A 22,440-nucleotide genomic window follows, 5' to 3' on the forward strand; every position below is an offset into this window, starting at 1 on the left:
CAGGGAATCAGACCAGGTCATTCTCTCGATCCCTTGTTGTAAGTCAGCCTAGAAACTGGGAATGAGGCAAGTGCTTTTTCTGTCCCCAGGTTCCCCCAGGCACAGTGTATGTACCTGGCTCTGGATGTGATACAACAGCTTCTTCTGGCAGAAATGTGGAGGTTGGTGATTCAGGGGATGGCTCTAGAAGTGTCTTCAGGCCTTAAAGCAAAAATTCTGTGCAGAGAATATAAAGGCAGATGAACAGAGACAGAGAAAAAAAAAGTATTTTGTGAAGCAAATCTGGTTTTTTAGTGGTATATAATTTAAAAAGTGGCCCAGTCAAGACTATACCCAGAGCTATGGCTAGGAGCAAGTAGAAAAAAAAATCTGAGTTCAATTTATTAAAATAACATCCTCCCCCCCCAAGTAGCTGGAAATCCTCTGTATCTGCATTTTAGTTGTGTCGTTTCTTTGCCTTTATAAGCCAATGAATGCCAGATGTCCCTGATTTTGATTTCCAGCAAACAGGTATCTTGCCCAAACCATCCCTTTTAAATTAAACACAATTTGCAGCAAAGTTGCTTTTGTAAAAGTGAGAAGGGGCAGGAGGGAAGGGACAAGAAAAACCTAAGAACTGCCAGCATTATCACGTGCAAAATGAGTCTGAAGGAAATTGGGGACACGCAGCTGTCATGGCAAACAGCAACAGATTGAGGCCATGGCATGAAGCAGCATGGAGCTCTAATGAGCAGGAAGAGCAAAGCCAGAGCCACAATTTTATCCTGTGTTGATATTCTACAAGAAAAATGATCACAGAGAACATTTATTGCCCCCCTAACAAGATCAAGCTTAATAACAAAGCTACACATGTTATTTACTACAGTGTTTGCCTATTGCATAAGCAGAAGTGCCTGTTGCCTGGATCCTCGCTGCCTGCTGAGGTCCTTTATCTCAGGCTGGCTGTGTGCTGGAGAGGTGGGTCTGGAAAACCCCAGATCAGCGTGTGAGAAAGAATCAGATGCAGGGAGATGGTGCCCGTATGTGGATTGCACTGGGCACAAATTCAATTACAACATGGACAGACATTAAACAAACCCCAATCCCTCCCTCTGCCCACAGCCCCTGCACAGATCTCATATCCTGTGAAACACAGGTCTGTAATTGGCACAAGGCAGATTAACCCAGAGTGAGCTGCTGTGCCCAGCAGGCTCAGTTTCAAATTGGAGTGACCATCTAGTATGTCCTTTTGAAGTCCCCAAAGAATTAATGTCCATAGGTCCTTTTGCATAGAAGCTAAATCCCATCCATATAAATAGTAAGCCTGGACAGAATAGGTGCTTATAATGCAGAGAAATGGAGGATATTGGGAAGAATGCAGAAAACTGTGAGATGCACAAGAATGGCAGAGAGTGTCTGGGCTGGGTGATGAGATTCCAGAACTGCAGGGGGGCAGCAGTGTGAACTCATCAGCTCAGACAGAAGAGACACATGAATGAGCAGTCACTGCTCCTGTACTTAGAGGTTTCCTGCCTCCAGCTCTTGCAGCAGCAGCATGTGCTCTTGTTATGTGAGTTTCCCAGAGTGCTCCACCCCAGCACAAGGACTCTTGGGTGGAACAGGACTTGTTTAGCAGCCTAAAAAATGGTTCAGCAGTCTGGCTCTAAGGAGCACTCTCAGGTGGGCTGGTTGTTACCTGCTCACTCCCAACCACCTGTGCCTGAACCACTTCATCTTAGGCCCTGCTACAACAAGTGTGCTGTGAGCCATTTCTCTCCTGCCCTTCCTCCATGTTTATGAGTTTCTTTCAATTTTGGCTACCTCCCTGCTCCAAAAAAAAAAAAAACAGAAGGGAAATAGAAGATCCTAATATGTAATTTTAATAAGCCATGTAAGGATCTGCTTTTATCATATCCAATAGAATGTGCCTGTGGGTCCAGATGGGGTAACTGGCCCTGACACAGCAAAAAGTGGAGTTCCAAAAAATCCCCCAAACAGCACAATAGAGAAGGAAGATACAGCTATATCTGTCATGCACTGTTTTACAGTTACACCCTGTGGGTGCACAAGATTAATTGTCTGGGTATGTTTGCCACATGTGAAAGCATCCCAGGAGCAATCAAGCAGGAATATGAAACTATTGTATTTGTATACTGATATAATTTCCTCCCTTTCCTTTTTGCCTCTGAAAGACATGAAAAACCTGCAAGGAAACAGGGTGCAGGGTACATGGACTAAGGGATAGAGGACACACATGGGCCAACTAACAGAACAAGCCATAGCAAAGAGAAAAGCAGGAGAGCTGAGCAGGTCCTGGCAGAAAACAGGGGCAGGAGGGTGCCAGGGGACATGGTGGGGAAACCAATAGCTTATATTACATCTGCTCCTGAGGCAACACCAGCACATGTTCTCCTCCAGGGAAGAGAAAGGAAGTGACAAAGCTAAAAAGAGAAGGACAATGGGAGAGCATGGTTTGAAATGATGAGGAATTGTGCCCTCAGCAAACCCAGCTGCAGAAGGGCTGTGGATAAGAGGGTCAGGGTTTTCTAGGAAATGTTGAGCCCTTTCAGCACTGCTGAGATGCACAGAAAAAGGAGATAAAAGCCAAGCAAATGTCTTACTGTACTCCATTGGTCCTTGCAGCAATCTGCACAACCCTTCCTGATCCTCCACTGTGCCAAAAGCTCTCTGCTCCCTCTCACCTGGCTGATGGCACTGGATGAGCTGGGAGACTTGCATCCTGGGCAGGATTTGGGCTGGGATGCTGTCAAGTTAGTCTACCAGGGTGCTGCAGGGTCCAGCTCCAGCAGACAAGTCCACACTGTGAAAACAAAGCCACAACTCCCTGATATATTAATGAGAGAAAGGAGATAGAAAAAGAATTTATTCAGCTTGGAAAAGAAGCATCTTGGCAATTTCACTGTGCTGTTTCAGGTCATGCTGCTGCCATGTGGTATCAGGCAACGTGATTTCCAACACTGCTGATGCAATGCAGAAGGAAGAAAGAGGAAATGAATTTCTGATATGCCAATTACCCACCAAAGACTTGGGGCATCAAACAGGCTGTCAGTAGCCATTCCTCAGGGAGAAGCGTTTGCATGGCCCTTGTATTGGTTGAGCTCCTGAACTTCTACTGAACCACACTGTTAATGTGTTTCCAGTGTTGGAGCTGCCAGGAAAAGGTGGATGGGTAATGCCACACAGACCCAGCTGGCGCTTGCCCGCCCTTGTTATCAGCTGGCTCAGGTTTCGGTGTTAACTCTGTGCCTGAAGAAAGCCATATGCAATACAGCAGGGGTAACATCTGGCTGGGAGGTCTTTGGAACAAATGTATTCATCTCATCCTTCAATATCCCTGTTGTACTGGCAGGTCTAGCTGCCACTGAGTTCAACAAGATAGATTCCCAGACCTGTCAGAGCTCTGAATTCAGTTACTTTAATTCCAGGGTTCAAACATGACTCTGGAATTCTGAGCCTGTTCAGGCAATGAAATCCCCATCCAATAAACCCCACAGTATTTCAAGGTACAGCTGCTGCTATGCAGCATGTGTAGTGCTGATTTACACTTACAGATAAAACTGTTACAGATCTACTGTTTTCCTTCTCTCAAACAGTGACTGTAGAAATGCTTCAACTCTCATCTGCAACAGAGTTCATCAACTCACAGTGCCCCTGAACTTCCACACAAAAAGAGACATTTTTAGTCTCTATAGCCACTTCAAAACCTTTACCCACAGCATCCCTGCCCTGCCAGAAGATCCACAGGAAAAACATTGACAACATGTGTTGCTGCTTAGCAGAAATGAGGTAGAACCGCCTCCATTTTCAAGCTCTAAATGCGAAATCTCCGCACTTGCAGAGACTAAATAGGCACAACTGATCTTTCATGTAGGAGTTCTCCCCCTCAACTTTCTCCCAGGTCACCACTACAAGGCAAAAGCAAATGAGAGATACTGGTTTCCTCCCCAAGGAGTGAAAAGCAAGGGAACAGGCATGACAGAAACAATTTGTTTAGTACTACATTAAAGAGCCAGTTCTACTCCTCACTGACCCCTGCACAACTCTTACAGCTAGTGAGGACACACACATGAAAATGAGGAAAGAATTTGGCGTTTGGGCTTTGAAAAAACATCTGAGAAAGCTCCAGCCTATTAGCACTGTTTTTAAAAATCCATCGTGTTTTCCCTGGGGCAGTAAATTACATTATCTTAATTTAATAGATAGGGATGGAAGCACTCAGAGCCCCAGGGATGGAGCCGGGAAAAGACCTACATCCCCCACCATTCAGAAAAATTTTCATTGCCGAACTCTTCTGCTTCAGCCCAAGCCTGATGTCTTGGACATTTTTTCTCTACTGTCCCTTAGCTATTTTTATTTCTTTTTACTTCTCCAGCAAGCAGAACTGTGAGTGTACCAGCCACAGCATCTCCATTTCAAATGGTTTGGCTCTCCTTTCCACAACACTATTTCCTGACTCTTTTTCCAGCCTGCAGCTTGCTGAGCAGAGGATTAGGATAAACTGAATCAGGCAGAAAAAGTTTTTTTCCGGTTGGCCTGCAAATACTACCTTTTCCCTGTATGCTCAGGTACCCAGCAGCTCCCTGTTCCTGCCTTGTACTGGATACATAGAAACCTCCCGAAATTATGTGCATGTGCGCAAAGGGATTGTTTTGAAATCAAACCTTCTGAAGTGTGTCTTGAGCCCAGCTCAACTTTGGACACACTGTTGAAATTTGGATTTAATTAATTCCACTTGAGTTTTGAAATGGTGCGATACATTTTTCAGAGGGTTTTTTCCCCCCCCATTTCCTGGATCAGAGCCTCAACCACATTCATGGAAACACTGAAGGGAAAAAAAATCCCTAGCAATAATTCACCAAGTGGGAACTGAAAACATTTGCTGAAGAAGAAGGAACCTCTTGGTCTTTGGATGCTGGGAATAATTCAACCTCTCCTCCCAATTCCCTAAGGCTCAAACGGCCCCTTTTCCGGCAGAGCTGTGGTTATTTGAGCAAGTTGCCCTGGGGACAAGTGCATGTTACTTGTAGGATTTGGGCTGGAAAGATCAAGCACACGAATTTGTAGGCAAGAGGGGCTTTGTGTTTTAATAACTGCCAACAGCCCTATAGAAGAGCCTGAGCTTGCAGGATGAAAAGTCGTCCTTGGCAGAATCTAACTCAAATATCCTGGAAGCACACAGGGAACAGCAGACATCTCTGTCAGCATCATCTCTCTCAACAGTACATCATCTCACACGCAACAAATGTACCGACCCTGGATTCACACAACCTCCACTCTGTGCTTCTCTCCCACACTGCTGGTTTCCTGGAGATGTTTCCCAGTGTATCACGTGCCCAGTCAATAAGGTTAATGCTGCTCAATGAGGAGCCCCTGTCTGCCCTGCACGTGCCATCTGCAGCTGTGCAAACAGTACCATGAAACACGGTGTACTGGAGTGCTGCTGCTTCCTCAGAGACATTGCAGATTTCCAGGGCAGCAAGGTGCCTCAGCCTTTGGGAAGAGGTGCCAAGATAAAATGCAAACAAGGATGGTGCCATGTCCCCCCAACCTCCTGCAGGTGCAGTGAGTCTATCAGACCTACCTTGATTGCAATGAAAACCTCATGCTGGGGCACCGGAGGGTTCTAGCATTACCCTTCAACTTCTTTCTTTTCCTGAAAAGATGGTGTCAAGTTTCTGGGAATTACCTTCTTCCTCTGCCTCCTGGAACAGAATTCCAGCTGCATCACAGGGGCCTTGAAGGAGGCTGAAGAAGGCAGGAGATCTCAACAGAGAAATTGTACAAAATCTCTATCATTCTCTATTTTTCTGCAGAAGAGGATTAAACTCACAGAGCTGAATCCTCTCAAAGCACCCAATGCCCTCTGAACATGGTGGACAGAGAGGAGTCCCTCTTCACTCAGCCCCAGCTGTGATAGCCCATCTCTCTGTTGAGGCAAGGGAGGTTCTCCTCATTCCCAGAGAGAGGCCAGCTACATCTTCGAGGACTACAAGAGAAGGTGGTTCCAGTTCCTGATGTTCAGCTACACCAGTAGCACACAGCAACCATTGCCAAATTCTTCTTGACAAACAGCAGACACATTCAGAACCTGAACTTCCTAGAATATTCTTATGTTGCTTTTCAAAAATCAAACCCCGGTCTTATTTCCAAACAGAGCAGGAGAGGCTGTATGTACCAATCTGTCAGAAATTGGGTCTTGATTAGCAATGAGCGTCTTTGCAAATGGTCTGCAGGGTGAAAATGGGTGACCAAACCTAACCTGAACCTGGAGATAGATTCTGAATACCGGCCTGACTACAGGGACAGCAGATTTTGAAGTAATTGCTCCCTTTTTGAAAATCACTCAGAGCAGCAGAAAGTGTTAATGCGTGGTCATCACACAGCTTCCATTATTTAAGCTGCTAGCAGGTAAAAGAGCTGCCAACCTGCATGGAAAAAAAAATCCATCTATTTCCCATCTGTCATATTTTCTCAAATCCATCCACATAAATCTGAATACACGGGAGACAAAGTATATACCATTGGCCTCAATACCTTTTCAAAAATATACAGCATGACCAAAGACAAACCACAATCCCACAACTAAGCACACATTTCAGGACAGATGCACTGTACGACTATACTTTCCTTTACTGCTAAAAAGAAATAATTTCACCAGTTTTGTACACCTGTGTTTAGTGATTGCTGTGTGGGTCTCACTCCAAGATTCTCATCACCTTTAATGACTGCTGACCCTAAAGAAAACCAGCCAAAAAAAAAAAAAAGACTGGATTGGATCCAAATTTCCAGGACTGAAGACCAATAGTGTCCAGTCTACATGCAATGGTGGCTGTAGATTTAAGTGCTCTGAGTGACATTTGGTGATGCAGACAGGAGACCGCAGTGGAGTCTGACACCTCTCTTGAATGGCCACTGGCCCCCTCCAACCACTGCTGACCCAGGCACTGGGTAGTGAAGGGGGGGTCTCTATTCCTCAGCAATGGAACCCAAGAGTTTAAGATGAAGAGTTGCCAGCTTTAACTTCTGTGAATTACTAATATAACTAAATGTTTTGCCACCAGCAAAATGCTTGTTCCTTGACAGATAAAATATTTAGGTGAAAATTAGCACCTCAAAATGTAAATGGAAGACAACTGGAAACAGAAACAATCCATTTTGGTTTGAAGTAACTTTAACTCAACAGTTAAAAGACAAAGTGAAAAACATTAAAATGGAAATGAGTTGAGGCTTTTACTCAAATCAAGATGCCTCTTAAATATCTTGGCATGAACAGTGACTTTCCCAAATCTCTTTACGCTGTTTATTTCTAAATACCGGATGTCTGGTTTGCTCAGAGTGTGTGTGTGTGTGTAAAGTATTTGCCTGACTTGTCTGCCCCAATGTCACAATAGCACCACAGATTTCAAGAACTCCTGGCACGGGGAGAAAACACAGAAAGCAGACAAAGGGCAGGATAGAGAACAGATTACATTTGGAATTGCTTTTCCAGCAATACGGACTAGGGTTTTCCTCCCTAGCAGTTTTGGGGAGTCTACGTCACTTGCTGTGCCACCTGGCACAGCGTGGCAGAAGAGAATCAGCACAGAACACACAAGTGACGACTCAGTTTGGCTCCTTAGAGGAGCCAATGGTTTTGCATACACCCAGTTGGGTTTCTTCAGAAACCATTCCAGTATTTCTGGGGAGAGTCTTTGCAACTCAGAATAAAAGGCTGTCTGCTGTGTGTAAGTCCTGTGGGACAAGACACTGACTTCTCACAAAGGGTTTGCCCAGCACACTCCCCAGCAGGGCACAGCCTGTGAGAGCTAACACTGCGGAACCACGTGACGTCATGAGCCATGTTGTTCCATCCTGTTCCTTCCAGCACCCCGACCGAAGAATCTCTGCTAATTACTCGTAATCAATTCCAGACTTTGTTTACAAGCATCAAATCTTCATCTTCATAGCAAAAACACTGCACCTAAGGCTCAGCTAAAGATGCTGGTCATCTGCCATCGACAAGGCAAGAGCTGGCTGGGTAGGGAACACCAAGCCTCTGTTTCCTTCCACGTTTAAGAGAAAAGCCATATTCCTGCTGTTGGGCTGCTGCCAGAGCTACTTCCATCAAGTGAACCTACCGTGGACAGCAGACCTGTGCAGTCAAGAATTTAACAAGCCAAAATCTCTCCCGTGATATTTGGGCTACTAAAGACAGACAGCCCAGCCCAGCAGGTTTCCCCCAGCAGCTTGCTAAGCTGTCAGCCACGGATGCCCCTTGCTGTCTCTGCACACAGGCTGGCAGCACAAAGGGCCAGGCACACTCTTGGACTTAACAAACCACAGAAAGCCCAAGCCAGCATGACAGCAGACACAAACAAGAATGTAATTAGTGCTGGATTATAAATCTCTGGCTAGGTACCTGGAAACACTTGTATTGTGAGAGAAAGCAACAGCCTTGCTGATGGCATTTGGGCTTAATTTAGGTCACGATTACAGACGGGGTGCTCTGAGCTGGCAGGGGTCAGATGGCAAATCAAAAACAGGCTCCTATTTGTCTTGCCTCCTGCTGCTAGCCTCACCTTTCCAGCCCTACAGCCCAGACAGAGGCAAGCACTGTTCTCTCCTGGCCAGCTGGTGAGCAGCAAGTGTGGTGCAATTCATGCTTACTCTGCTTGCACTGTGTCTGTCCATGGAATAGGAAAAAAGACAACATAGTTGGGTTCATTTGCTCTAAAGAGCATTTTTAAATCAAGAAAGCAGAGATCTCCAAACCAAGCAAGCAGAATGTGCAGGTCAGCTGCTGAGTGGGGAATCTGAGTTGAAGGAATGGGCCCTGCACACCCTTACACCCAGAGAACCCAGAGACTGACTTTTGAAAAGATCTCAGTGCAGCTCTGCAGCTCCAGCTCACAGCCTGGAATGTTCCTTGTCAGACAGGGTAACACCCAGAGCATGGCAGTCCTTTACTGGCTCTCAGGCATATGCCAGCAAATAGGAACTAGCAGTGAATTTAGAAACTCCCTGCCAGTCCCAGAACCACACCGTGCCAGCTGCATCTACAGCCAACATGGGGCAGGCATGTGTGTCTGAGCAGTCTCCCTGCCCTGACAGAGAGAGGAAGGAGCCATGACTCACCCAAAACCAGAGAGCACATACCCAGAAGTGCACCTGTAAGACTCCAGACCTCAGCATCCCACCATCAGATCCTGCTGTCCCTCCTAAAGCGTTTCAGGATTGTTCTTCATCCTTGCTTGCGTAGGATTGAGAAGCCAGGGTCTGACCAGTCCAGGAGGCAATCCTGTGAACAGAGTGTGGAAGGGACTTTACAAGAGTATTAATAAATGAACTGACTTTTCAAAGGGCCAGATGGTGTTTGAAGTGTTAATGGCTGAAGGCTACTGTATGATTTAAAAGAGAGCTGGTGTGGACACTGGCTGGCTTTGTTTGAGGTCACTTGCATTTCAGGCCCACCAGCTTTCATTCATCTCCAGAGAGGGATTTTTAGCTGTCACTTGAACTGAACCCTGACTGACACTTCATGCTGATTTTCTCAGGAGCTTGGTGGCTGGTCAGTCAGTCCTGGCAGGAAAGCAATACAAAACTAGCTGCAAAGGTTGGGATCTGATCTAGAATCCCTCTGAGTCCCTGCAAAACATTCCTCTGATATCAGTAGGCTTTGGATGGGGGCCATCACAAACAAGACATGTGCTAAAGTACATCACAGTTATTTCTATCCAGGAGAGCAAAACAGGTTTCTGAGGGAAAACTAGTAGCTGGAGAGGGAAGTGGGAGTCTGGTCCCCTGGAAGTAGCTTCTGCCTCACTGAGTGCCGTGTTAGCCGAGAAAGGACAATGGTCCCAGCTTTCTTACCCAAAGTTAATTCCTGGCCTCCTGGGAACCCTTGGGCTTCTGCCCCTATGCTTGGAGATTTTGAAGTGCATAGAGCAATCAGGCTCCAGTTTCTCCTACCAGTCTGCAGATATCCTACCACCTGTAGCATTTTATTCCTTTACCCCGCACTATTCTGAGTAGGTCTGTGAAGTACAACAAGCAGCACATCAAAAAGCAGGCAGCTCAGGTTTATTTCCAGCAAAGCAAGGCAATGAAAAGTTATTCAACTCTGCTCTCTGAAGCTCAAGATAACTTTCAAAGAACAGGCAGCTCAAACTACAGAAAAACTTCCACCGGAACCCACACTTGAGAGACAGAATATTACTATAACTAAAGCTCTCCTGGGGCAGAGTGGGTCAAGCACAACCATCTCAAAGCTCTTACCCTGCCATAGTGTCAGATGATTAAGGAAGGCCTTGCCAGAGGAACCTGTGTGTCCTTTCAGCAGTTAACAGTTGGGGATCAAAGCTTTTTGTGCATGGAGGCTGTAGGAGAGAATTTGTTTCTAGTGCTGTTCTCCATGGCTCCATTCCCCATGGCTCTACACTCAGCCAGCTTGAAAAAGATGCTTCTTAAACCAGGTTACATCAGCACTCACGTGCCACAGCCAATTATTTCTCCATCAGATGGTTCCTAATTATGGGCAGTCACTTATTTAGTGCACAGACCTTCCTACCTGGCAAGGTAGGAGGCAGACCTTGTCTCAGTGCTCTCAGTGCTTTCTGTGCCCAGCCAACATGGGGTTGCTGGGATGGGTCACACACAACAGATTACAGAGCATAGCACAAATTGTCAGGCAGGATTCCAGCACACAAGCACAGAATCCACCAAACATGGTCAGTGGTGAGACCCACTGTGTGACAGCATCCCTGTCAGTGCATCCTGGCTTTCAAAGAAACCTAGTTTAATCTGGATGGACCTGTGACAATGTTGGGGGTGCAACTCAGTGTGCTATGCTGGATTTGATTAAAAATATTCCTCTTTTACACCATTTATTGCTGATTTGGAAGATGAGGCAGAACAACTCCACAGCTAGTACTTCACCTGGACAGCCACCTGCAGTCAGTTGGCAGCTTCCCCCCCTAGATCAGACTGGGTTAGGGAGTGACCAAACAGGTCATACTGGCCAGGCCAGCCCGTGGGAGATAACTGGAAATCTCAATGCATTTAGCACAGATGATGACAACCTGACTGTAGCTTTGGATCTTCTTATAAAGAGAACTCTAGGCAGTTTGTGAAAAATAGACTCATGACAGTATTACCAGATGGTTTTTGGAAAGATGACACAGCTGGGAGAACAACCCACTGATTAGTTATGAACAGAATACCATACACTCTTCCTGTCTGCAGCCACTCAGACCCTGTGGCAACAGGCAAATGCAGCCTAAAGTATCATTTCAAGTCATTAAAAAGCTGACAAGCCTCAGTTTTTATCTGCCAGCAATTTTTCAATAACAAATTCAGGATAATCCTAAATTTTATTCACCCAATAATTATCAGTCTGAGGATCACTTACAAGCAACAGCAATGGGTTTGGGTATTCAAGACCCAGGTGCTTTGCTGTGGGCATGTAAAAGACAGCAGTCAGGTTTCTGAGGGAATCTTTGTGCTGTGATGACTTGCAAACCCACTCTAAACTACACAGAAAAGGTATTATTTTAGCCAATCTAGAAATGCACTAAAAGTACACAAGTAATCCAGTTACAGGAAGGAACAGGGCAGATGCCAAGCCTGTCAGGGGAACAGGAAGAAAGCAGAGATAAATGCAACTTATATGCTTTAAAAATAAATCAATACAGACAATCCTTGTTTGACTGTTTTTCCCCCTCAACCTGCTAAAATATGCTATTAGCTCATTTACAAATCAGGCATTGATGGTTTATGGGCAAATTGCTCCTGGTTTGCTTCCCTTCGCTCCTGAAGGTTGAATTTAATGGAAAAATTACTAAGAAGTTTATAGTTTGTTGTGTCTTCCAAAGTTACACGAATTTCAGTAAAAGCAAAATGTTTTCTGAGAAGTTTCCAATCCCCTCCAGCCCCTATCAGCTCCCCACGCCTCCCAAACAGATCTGTGAAAAAGGATATTCGTGGTAAAATTTCCATTTGGATAAAGAACATTTCCTTAAGGAACAGAATGAGACACTGAATACAAAGTTCGGACTAATTTTAGTCGAAACACTGGCTACATGTTTTCACAAATTGCTTTTCTTCATCTAATTTCATATTATTTTTCTGCATTTTATTTTTAATGGAAAAAGATATTCAGATAAAAAGGACTTGGAGGGTCCCAGGCTGAAGCATACAGGAGTTTTGTATCTCCTGGGTGCTTTGCAGACCAGGGCTCTGTTTGTTTTAAATATGCATTACATTTATTCCAAATAAACTCCATAAATCAATCTGTGTAATAGAAACCAGAAAAGTTTATGCAAAACAAATACAGAAAGTCATAAATACTGTGTTTAAGATGCCATTTTTGTGGCTGGTATTATTTCTAGGGTATGTTTTTACTGTTTGTGGGATAAATTTTTCAGAAACATTAAAATCTTTCCTCCCCTCCATTCTCTATAGGTTTATCCCAAAGAAATAACGAGCCGAGCTCTATAAACCAGCATTTATTAAATCCAAATGGGCACTTCATCTTACAGTAGCTTTCAATATAATCTATTTGATCTTTCAAAGTAGTTGGAAAATTATTTCAAGGGGAACTTTCACAGAACAAATTAACTTGAAAGAAGAGAACATTTTATACCCCAAAGAGGGAGGAAAGCAATTTCCTCAGTTTTTCTCGTTCTGGATTCCCCTCAGCCCAACTGCAGATACACATATTTGAAGAGACTCTCTCTGTGGCTGCTGTTGCCTGATCTCGGCAGCGATGCCAGAAGCTCATGGAAAGCAGGGCCACAGACTCGTGGGGCCATAAGGCTACAACCATGACAAGTTCATCTTTGGGGAAATTCCAGATTGCACAGGAGACGGGAAGGAGCAGACTCACGGAAACTAAAAATGGTTTGTTCAAGCTGCAATTAAAAACCTACCTCTTAAAAGCTACCCTCTGTATTTTTGGAGGGACTTTATTTCCTGCCTGCTACAGCTCTTCAAACTGCTTGTTAAGTCACTAGACAAAAATAGCATTGGGGCAATAACCTGCTCAGCAGATCCAGGCACCTGCCAGTTTTAAGAATTCAAACCTTAAGGCATTAAAGGGACACAGTGAGAGGTTGAAGCCCCAAGGCAGATGGTGTGACAGTTCCACCAAGTGCTAAATCCATCAGTCGGCCAAACATGATGTCTCCATTCTCTCTCTAACAGCCCACTGTTGCCCTTTGGATTCATTCAACTCCTGCATGCATTAAAAACCCTTTCTGACAAGTTTTTCAAGTTACCAGCAGGACATTGGAAATCTCCATCCAGTCTGAAAACCCTGTATGATTCATATTCATCAGTCCTATTTTATCTGTCTCTGTGCATGTGGAGGCTGCAGGAACCAAGCAGAGAATGGAACTGAGAAGAACTACATATTCTGGGTCACAGGAGTGAGACAGCCAAAGGAAGAAAAGACAAGTTTTCTGTGTGAATGTCAGGGGACTCAGGAGCAGCCTGGCTGAAGCATTTCATCCAAGGCCTGGATTGCACCATTCCCTATAGCACACTGTGCAGAAGGTTTCCATCTCAAAAGTCTACATTGCCTTGAAGGTTAGCAAGTTTACCTTAGGAGTGCTGGTTTCACCTTCCCAAGCCACAAACTCCCAGGAGAAAAAAAATTAAGATTTTTAAAGGCTTTGGAAAAAGAGGTTTCCTTAGTGTGTTCTTTCAGAGATCAGATATTTGTTTCATCCTTCTGGGGAGGATATGAACTGTACATTCTTAAAGTTTTCCTGGAAGCTGATTTCTTCTTTTGGGCTGAATTACTGTTTAAGCCACACAGTACTGGGAGCTACAACACAAGATCTAAACCAGCGTTCCCTGGGTTTTCTCTCATAGCTTCATGGTGTGGTGAGGGAGGGCTGAGGAACACTTTGTCCTTATTTTAGAGTTGAGGAACCTGAGGCGTGATGTGAGGACAAATATGTGATTGGGCCAACATCAGAAAACAGCCAGTGGCAGGTCCCAAAAGCCTCATTTTGGTACCCAAGCAATAAATGCCTATCCTGCTTTACTAATGATAGGGGTGCCTTTATGATCTGTGCCCTTCAGTACTGAGTGAGGCTGTCTCTGCAGACAAGCTTTTCTCTGATCCCAGTGAAAGCTTTAAACCCCACTCAGCAATACAGAAACCCTGCTAGCAGATGCACATGCTGAAGAAGTTGCCAGCACCTAGGCACAAATGTATGATCTGCCAAGAGCACAAACTTTATCACCTCTCACTGGACATCTACTTCCTCCAGCACCCAAAAACCTACGCAGGGCCAACAACAACCAAACTCCAGACAGGGGCAACCCACTGACTCAGGGCTGTGAGAAACCTCAGTTCACCTTTAACCACCTTGCTCAGCACAAGTGTTCGTTGTCTGAGCTAAGAGCCACGGCCTGGCACTTCTCTCTGGGCCAGCTACAAAGCTTCCCTGTACTCTGTAACCTTCCAAGAGAGACAAAATCTTCTGCTGCTCCATGTTTAACCCAGGCAGGTGGTTTTACCACATGCTGCTCAGTGGATGCTGTGTTCCACCCCAGAGGTGGCTGGATTTCACTTGTTTAACATGGAAGTGGGGGACAGAGACTAGGAAAGGAAGCAATGATTTCATGATGTGTTTCCTGAAGGAGTGTTGTGAAGCCCAAATCACATTAGAGAGTCTCTTGTTTTTCTTTAACAATTAAAAAAATAGCCTCCCCCACTCTTACTTGCAGTTCTTTGACTCATCTTTCCTAGAGGAAGCAGAAGGAGGTTGCAGAACTAACAAAACTGTGGGAAGACCTATCCAGGAGAAAGGATCCACCAAACAGGCTGCAGGCCATGTTATTAAGTTATAAAACTAGACGGCTGGAGCAAGCCTTGTTCCTTGGGACAGACACCCCTGCCCCAGTCAGGGAGCTGCAGTCATGTTAGATCAGGTACTCTGGACATTTCAAAGGGAGCTGTGCAGCAACAGCCTCCAAAACTTTTGCTACAGCCAATTCTGAGGAAGGCTGTTGACAAGGAAAAAAACTCTAATAAATGGGTAACTTCTGTGACAAGGCAGAAAACTATTTATAGCAACCTTGAACTCCACTGTTGGCTAAACTTACTGTTATTCTGCAGATGAAGAGAAACCAAACAAGACACCCCTCCTCTTCAGGCAGCTGGGTTAATCCAGCAGAGCAGGAAGCATCCACAGGAAGCCTGACCCTCCTGTATGTTGACCCAGGAAAGGGACAGCACAGTATGAAGCTCAGCAGAGCTTGGAGAAAGTCTCCCTTAAGAGCACCTCTAAACATTTGTCCTTTTCCATTCCAATGAGGAAAATCAAGTGAAAGAAATTTGGAGAGTCTTAGATGGATCAGAACTCACCCGGAATGTCTGTATGTGGGCCAAGGTTTTGCAGACGAGGCTGGTGATGTTTTGGGATGGGAATGCAGAGGTAGGGGTGTGTGTAACACTGGAGATCCAGGGCCAGGATGACTGGCCAGCAGGCTGGGTGTAGGTCAGGCCTGCCAAGCTGCTCAGGGATTTGCCATGTTATAAAGCACAGGAGAGATGTGTAGGAGCAGGGGCTCCCTGGCGTAGCCCTTGGCAGGCTGCTGGAGGGAGGAAGCCTGCTCCTGCAGATGCAGAGGAGCTGTCAGGGGACAGAACACTCCTCCTGCTTCTGGCAGAGACTTTGCAGATGCTCTGGCCAAGTCACGTTTTAACAGATCCGTGCCTCAGTTTCCCCAGCTGTAAACTATTACAGGGATGTTTTGTGGCTGAATGCAGCCCATACTCACAAAGTCAGCAGAGCTCTTTGGACAGATGATCCCAAGGAGTATAAAGCATTTACTTGAGATTTTTTTTTCCTGTGCTTCCCTCTGATCTTTGATGCTGACACCTAAATAATTTACAGTGTGAAGAAGGAAGGAAAAGACCAGAAGCAATCACACCAAAGCATCCAGCCTCCTCCAGGCACGGCCAGGAGTTTTGGGGAAGGAAGGAATGTGCTCCCACCCCTCCCCCCTCATAAGACCTTCTGTATGATGACATGCAAGTGCTTGTTGATCAGTTTATGCATCTGGGGACTGACAGACTTTGAAGTCAGAGCTTGGCATCCCCAGTTATATGCTAGGACTTGAAAGGATCAAAGTTGCCAGCATTTTTGAGACCTCATGAACGAACTGCATTCGTAATGGGAGCTCAGAATTCAGGGTTGGCTCCTGATCTCCCCAACAGCATCACAAACATGAACACACATTCTGTGGGCAATTTGGAGGCCTTTCATTGTCTGTTTACCATGCTGTGAGCTGCAGAAGGAGGGCACACTACAGCCCTGTGACACACTGTGTTCTAGTGTGAAGGATGTATTCTGCAAGCAATTCTAGGACAGAATTTCCTATGTGAAACCCAGACCTTCAACAAAGAGGCACTAATGACAACAGAAATGTTAGTTCAGCTTTTACATCCCAGCTGGAGCTTGCAGATGTGGAAGACAGGGATAAATACCCATTGGTTTTTTTCACAGGAGTAACTCTTTGCAGGTTTAGGGACTGCACTGTCCTCTGTTACAGGGTCAGATCTTGGACAAGGGCTGTTTGGTGTCCTAGTCCTTATTGAGTGAATGGATTTGAGCTGGAGGAGAAAGAAAAGGAAGATACAGACCAGCTCTGAGGGCACAACCAGCTCTCAACAGCCTGAGAGTGACCCTCTTTCATGTGAGGCATCTGGGACACAGATAGGAGCTGCTTCCAGTCTGATGTGGCTGGAAGGGGCAGAGGGCAGAATCCATGTGAGAAGTTTTACAACCTGTACCCTGAGTGTCACTCTAGCAGCCTACACAATCTGTGTCTAGTGCACAGGTATAAATCAAACTCCTGAATATGAGTTTTCTTTGATTAACATGTCCAACAACTTCCTCGCATTCCTTGCGATGCTCTTTGAAATTTGAACAAGCAAAGCTCTGTCCCAGTACCCCCATTAAATTGCCTGGTGGAGAGAGGAGCAGCAGGAATGCAGGATGGTCAAATAGCCTTTTGATAGACCAGACTTGCTCAGCTCAGAACTGCTGTCTGAGTCTGAATTTCAGCTACGTGCTCAGACGGCTCCAGTCTGCCCTCATCCTCTAGGAGGACTGCTCAGTGTGACAGCAGACCAGACCCTGGCCCTTCACTGAGTGGCTGCTCTTCAGTCCAGCCTTGCAGTTTTGTAGCATTTCATACATACAGAGCCTGCCAAGATCACGCCATCATCCACCACCATGAAGATACTTGGCACATTAAAGTCTCATTCTGCATTGTGACATTACCCTTGTGACCAAAACTCTCATGAGGTTTTTCAGGATTAATACATATTAACCAACAGCTGTGAATTCCCAGACTCCCCAAGCACTAATTCAGCCTGTAAATGAGCCAGGTGGTATTCACTGCACTGCAAGGGACCACTGAGACATTTTCAAGAATGCCTTTGGAGTTCTTGCACACCTCATGAGTACAGCTTATCAGTATCTGTCTTAACTAGGAAGCAGTTATAGACTGTAAAATTCGCATCACATATCCTGTTCCTGAGATATTGTTCTTGGCCCAGGATTCAGTTCAAAGATACTCAAGTCTCATGCTGGAAATTCAAGACCACCTCTCTGTTTTCCCTCCAACCCGTGGTGAGAGGATCAAATTCACCCTTTTCTGGGACTTACTTTTTTCGACTGGAAAACCATTAGACTGACGGGCTGTTCACAGACATGTCACAGCTCTGAACTCACTCTGGGCTTGTTGCAAAGAGGCCTAGAGCTTTACACTGCCCAACACCAGCCCAAAGTAGTCTGCTTGAGAGAACTGTTTATACTAAGTCAGACTATACTTAAACCAGGAAGACTGTATTTATCTAAATAAAAAGGTCTTCTGAGAGCACTCAAAGATCACATTTAGTATGAAAACAGAACACGTATGAGAATCAGAACCTGCTCAGTGAGTTATAAAGTTTAACACCTGGACACAGCAAGTGGGAGAATGACCTGCTCATTTGAGAGGGCCCTCAGTTGGACACCAATATTATGAGTTGGGGATGAGTCTCCACCAGGCTGTTGTTACCCCATCATGCAGTGTATCCAAAAGAAAACTCAGATAACTTCACAATTCCCCAGCTTCAGACAAGTCTCCTGGACAAGCAACTGATATTCACACTGCACTTGCCTCCTTCTTCCCCCTCTTGCCCTTCTGTCTCTATTCCTCCTTTACAACAAGCACTCTGGTCTTACCATCCCAGAGTTCACGTTTGTTTGGCCTTAAGCCTTCAAAGAAACGCAATCAAATTCCAGCAGCATGACCCCAGCCCTTCTTAATAGCTTCTTTTCTCTAAATCACACTTGTCTTGAAAACCATCTAAAACCCCTTCAAAAGCTCTTTACAACTCGACAGCACTAACAATTAAATCAAGAACCTCAGCCTTTGCCATTTCACACTTTAGCTGCTTTATGTACTTGTTCTGCTTCCTCGGATTAAAAAAGAAATTATGTTCTCTCAGCTGATGTCCCCTCAGGAGCACAGGGACACACTCACTGTGGAGCTCAGTGCTGTTGTTTCTCCCAACACCTCAGGCCCAGAGAAACTGCAAAATATCCCCACAGGTCCCAGTGTGTTTGGAATGGCAGCAACTCCCACATTTTTGCACTGCAGGCCCTCAGTTCAATCCCTTGAGCACCAGTGGAGACACAGGTGCACACACGTATCTACAGTTCACTATTCATAGACCTCCTGTACTTCTGGCTGGGGCACTGAGTGATAATTTTACACCTGCTAAGAATTCAACAAGGTGTCAATAATCCAATAGTCATGTGCCCAACTGGCACATACCCAGAGTTGGGTGAGATAAGAATTTACATTGATGGGCAACGTCACTCCTCTCCCTCTCACTCAAAAGCTCCTTTAAATACACAGTTTGGCTGGCAAAACCTTGAAGAAAACCAGATTTTTAAAAGTAGAACCAAAATCAGAATTGCTTTCATCAGGCAGCATCAAATTAAAAAGGTCATTCAGAAGTCTTGTGTGATTTAATAAATGTATATAATTTAACTGCTTGGGTTTCTTATTAGTGAACTTAATTGCTGTATTTTAGTTTTCTTGCCATTTCTTAACTAAAAGCATTCTTGTTCTTTATGAGTCAGACAGCAGGTGTACACATTACTTTATGTCAACATCTGATTACTACTTATTGCTCATTTAACTCAGCAAAATATAAAAATTGGACCATGTCTCTAGGAAAATAAATAAAAGGAGAATGCTGTGGAGTTAGAGCAGAGAAGTTTTTTTAAAAATCAAAACAGGAGAGGTTTTTCTTGAATATTTTTTCCAAGCACTGTTGTTATAGGTGTTTCCTGAGGAAGTGACGAACTTCCCCCGTCCCATGACTTGCACCCTCCAGTTTTTATTTTTTTTCTTTAAGTACAGAGTCCAAGAGGTGCAAGCAGGCCAGCACAGTGGACAGTTATTTCACTTTGCTGCTTGAAAAGACTGATAGGAGGAGAACCAGACTTCTCTGTACTCCAATCCAGTAAAGCAAAGCAGGGCATAGAGGTAGTAATGTGCTTAATTTTAGGCAGGTGCCTTGGTAAGTCTGTGGCCTCTACAAGCCACAGAAACCCATCAGTGAAATTAAACATCATTTAGTGATTTTTATGACCATGCTTCAGTGCAGGCCTCCTGGTAGATTTGTAAAAAAAAGGAATGAAGCCTTAGGTAGTTGTCCTGATGCAGCTATGGGGATTTAGTCAGTAGAAAAAAATGATTTGACCTCTCCTTGCATAAATAGATTTAGTTCCACAGTACTACACCTTCTCAGTGGAGCACGTCAGCTCAAAGGCTCCACTGCATCTCACACATTCAGCCAGGAATGGCTTCTCTGGGAGCTCAGGCTGATCCAGGACATGGGCAAAATGCTCCCTTTAGGACTTTGTTGCTGTGACACTCTCAGCAGTCATTGTAAATCTTTTGCTGCTTTTCCTCCCCTTGTCTTCCTGTTCTTCAAAAACCATCATGGTCCCCTTGCCTCTGCAAACACCTCTCCCAGACATTTACAGTGCAATATTTAGCACTGGGAAGTTGCTTCTTTGGCAAGTTTCCAAGCTGCTAAATGAGAATTGTTGCAGGAAGGCAATGTTTTCCCCCACTGGGTTAACACCCTTCCCCTCAACTGTGCACAGAGGGGCTTGAAGCCAAGTGTTGTTTCTTGGATACTCTGAGTACCAAGAGACCAGAGAAAAGCTATTGCAAGGCATAAACATTGGTTTTCATGCAGAGAAGATTCCAGTTAGGCTCAATGCAGAGTATGTCCAGGCCCTGGTGCCAGCCTTGTGCATCCTTAGAGAACTGGAACTGACCCAAGCAAAGTGGCAACAGTTCACAGAAGTACTAAGCTGTAAATCAGGGTAGAAAGCAACACTCAGATCTTAACTTTCTGTGTTAAGAGTCACAAAAGTGGGTAGCAAAGCTGTCCTGTGGTTTAACACTGACACACCTGCTTTCAGTTCAGCATAGTGACTCTATGGCACCAGCACTGCTGGAAAAAACCAAACAAACCAGCAACTCCTACCTCAGCCAAGGCTGCTAGTTAATCAGAACAGGGGCAGCACATTTTGGGCAACAGACTTCCATGGGCTTTTGCCATTGTTCCTTAGCCAGCCCTGATCAGAGAACTAAAACAGGATGCCAAGTCCTCAAAAGATTTTAGTGCGAGCGATGCAGACCACATGTGTTGAATGGTAAACAGCTCTTGAGGATCAGTATAAAAAGGTCTTTATAGTCCGAGCAAACAAAAGTAAATGCCAGAATCTAAATGAAACAGAACTTTCCAAAAGCCTGAGGCTACCAAGATTTCAGAGCTGAAAGTGTAGCCTTGTTTGTTTCTTAGAAAGACCTGAAACCCATCACATTATCAAGAGAGGTGACCCTGTCCTGTTCCCAGCAGGGCAGCAGAGCCCTTTAATTCTCTTCTCATTTCCAAGCACCCATCTGAGCAAAGTCAGTCCATGATATTGCTTGAGCCTCCCATCAAAACTACACGTAGTTGATTACTTTGTAAGGGGGTAGCCAGCAGAGAGGTATATTGCAATGAAGCAAATACCATTTATACCATTTACTGAACAGGGAATCCAGCAAACCAGTCTGAGCCACACCACCAAAAACACACTCCTAACACAGAGAAAGCTTTGAAATACTTTGCTTTTCTGCTGTAAAGACATGTATGCAAAAACAGAGCTGAAAGGAGAGTTGTTACGTTTGGGGACCACAATTCTGAGGACCAAGTGAAAGCACATGGGTTGGAAAGGACTCCAGTTTAGCCACCATAAAAGGACTGGTGCTGCTGTGTCCATGCTGGGTATGTAGAATTGTTCCACAAAGATCCTTGGCCCTGTTTCAAGTATCCTCAGAAGCAGATCCCTTCAGATCAGTGAGGCTTTGTGCAGAAGACTGCCTAGAATTTTAACCCAGTTGGGAACTAAGGGCTCCTGCAGATTAAATCCTCAGGCAAGCGTCCCACTTGGCCCCAGGACACATTGCCTCTGTGAAGGCTGATGAATGCCTGCAGCTCTGAGGTTAGACAGATTGGGTTTATTTAAACTAAAGTTTTGGCTGCTGCAGCATAAACTACTACTGCTCATGCAGTCCTGGGGCTGTGTAGGGCCGCTTCCCCCACTTCAGCACAACTGGTGTTGCGGCTGCCAGCAGCTGCTGCTCTGAGTCCTCGGAGTGCATTCACTCTCTGCAGATGGCTCTGCAGCACCACTGGCAAAGAGCAGGATGAAATGCAGTCTGCCTGCCTCCTCCCAGCCCAAGTCCCTCCTTCTCTGGCCCACGGCTCACAGTCTTTTCAATCTCAGTTGTTTTCCCAATGCATTAACCAGCTCTGCCTCACTGATTTCAGTGATGCTGCTCTTCGTTTACCCCAGTGTGAACACACACATACAATCTGTGCAGCAAGTCCCTACAGCCCTGGCAAAGCAGGACTCCATCTGGAGTGTCCATCTTGGCTGCCTTCAGCTCTGGAGGAGCAGAGTGTGACAACAAACCTGTGCAAAGGAGAACCAAAAGGCATCTGGACATCACCCCTTCTAGCTACCGCACGGGTCGGATCAGTAGCCCTCAAGCACTGGCTTCTGTTTTGCTTTAGGTCATTCAGGAAATTCCCTGAGGGAGCATGTCCAGTCTCTACCAGTGAACTTGGTTTATGTGGGCAGGGTCAGCCCAAATCAGGTGCAGGATGGGGCACAGAACATTGAAAAATGCAATGTCAGTAGAGAGGCTGTAAAATATGCTTTGAGATTAGAGATGCTTTGACACTTGAAGCTCATCTCACCTCATACAATCCACACTGGTACCACACCGAGAATGTAGACAGAAGGCCCATGTCCCTTTCTCCCCAAATCCTTAACAAATACACAAACCAACTATGACAGAGTCTACAAATTTGGAAAG

General features: G+C 45.2%; 1 protein-coding gene across 1 annotated transcript in view; it reads right to left on the bottom strand.

Annotated features, from left to right (window-relative positions):
- The window catches only part of LOC116795981, a 69,087-nt gene extending 59,815 nt beyond the window's left edge, over window positions 1–9,272 (bottom strand). The window contains exon 1 of the mRNA XM_032706142.1: window positions 9,115–9,272. Coding sequence (XP_032562033.1) covers window positions 9,115–9,133 — 19 coding nt within the window. The 5' untranslated portion in view covers window positions 9,134–9,272. The remainder of the gene's footprint in view (window positions 1–9,114) is intronic.
- Between the last annotated feature and the right edge of the window lie 13,168 nt (window positions 9,273–22,440).

Source organism: Chiroxiphia lanceolata, chromosome 18, assembly GCF_009829145.1.
Source record: "Chiroxiphia lanceolata isolate bChiLan1 chromosome 18, bChiLan1.pri, whole genome shotgun sequence".
Taxonomy (NCBI): Eukaryota; Metazoa; Chordata; class Aves; order Passeriformes; family Pipridae; genus Chiroxiphia; species Chiroxiphia lanceolata.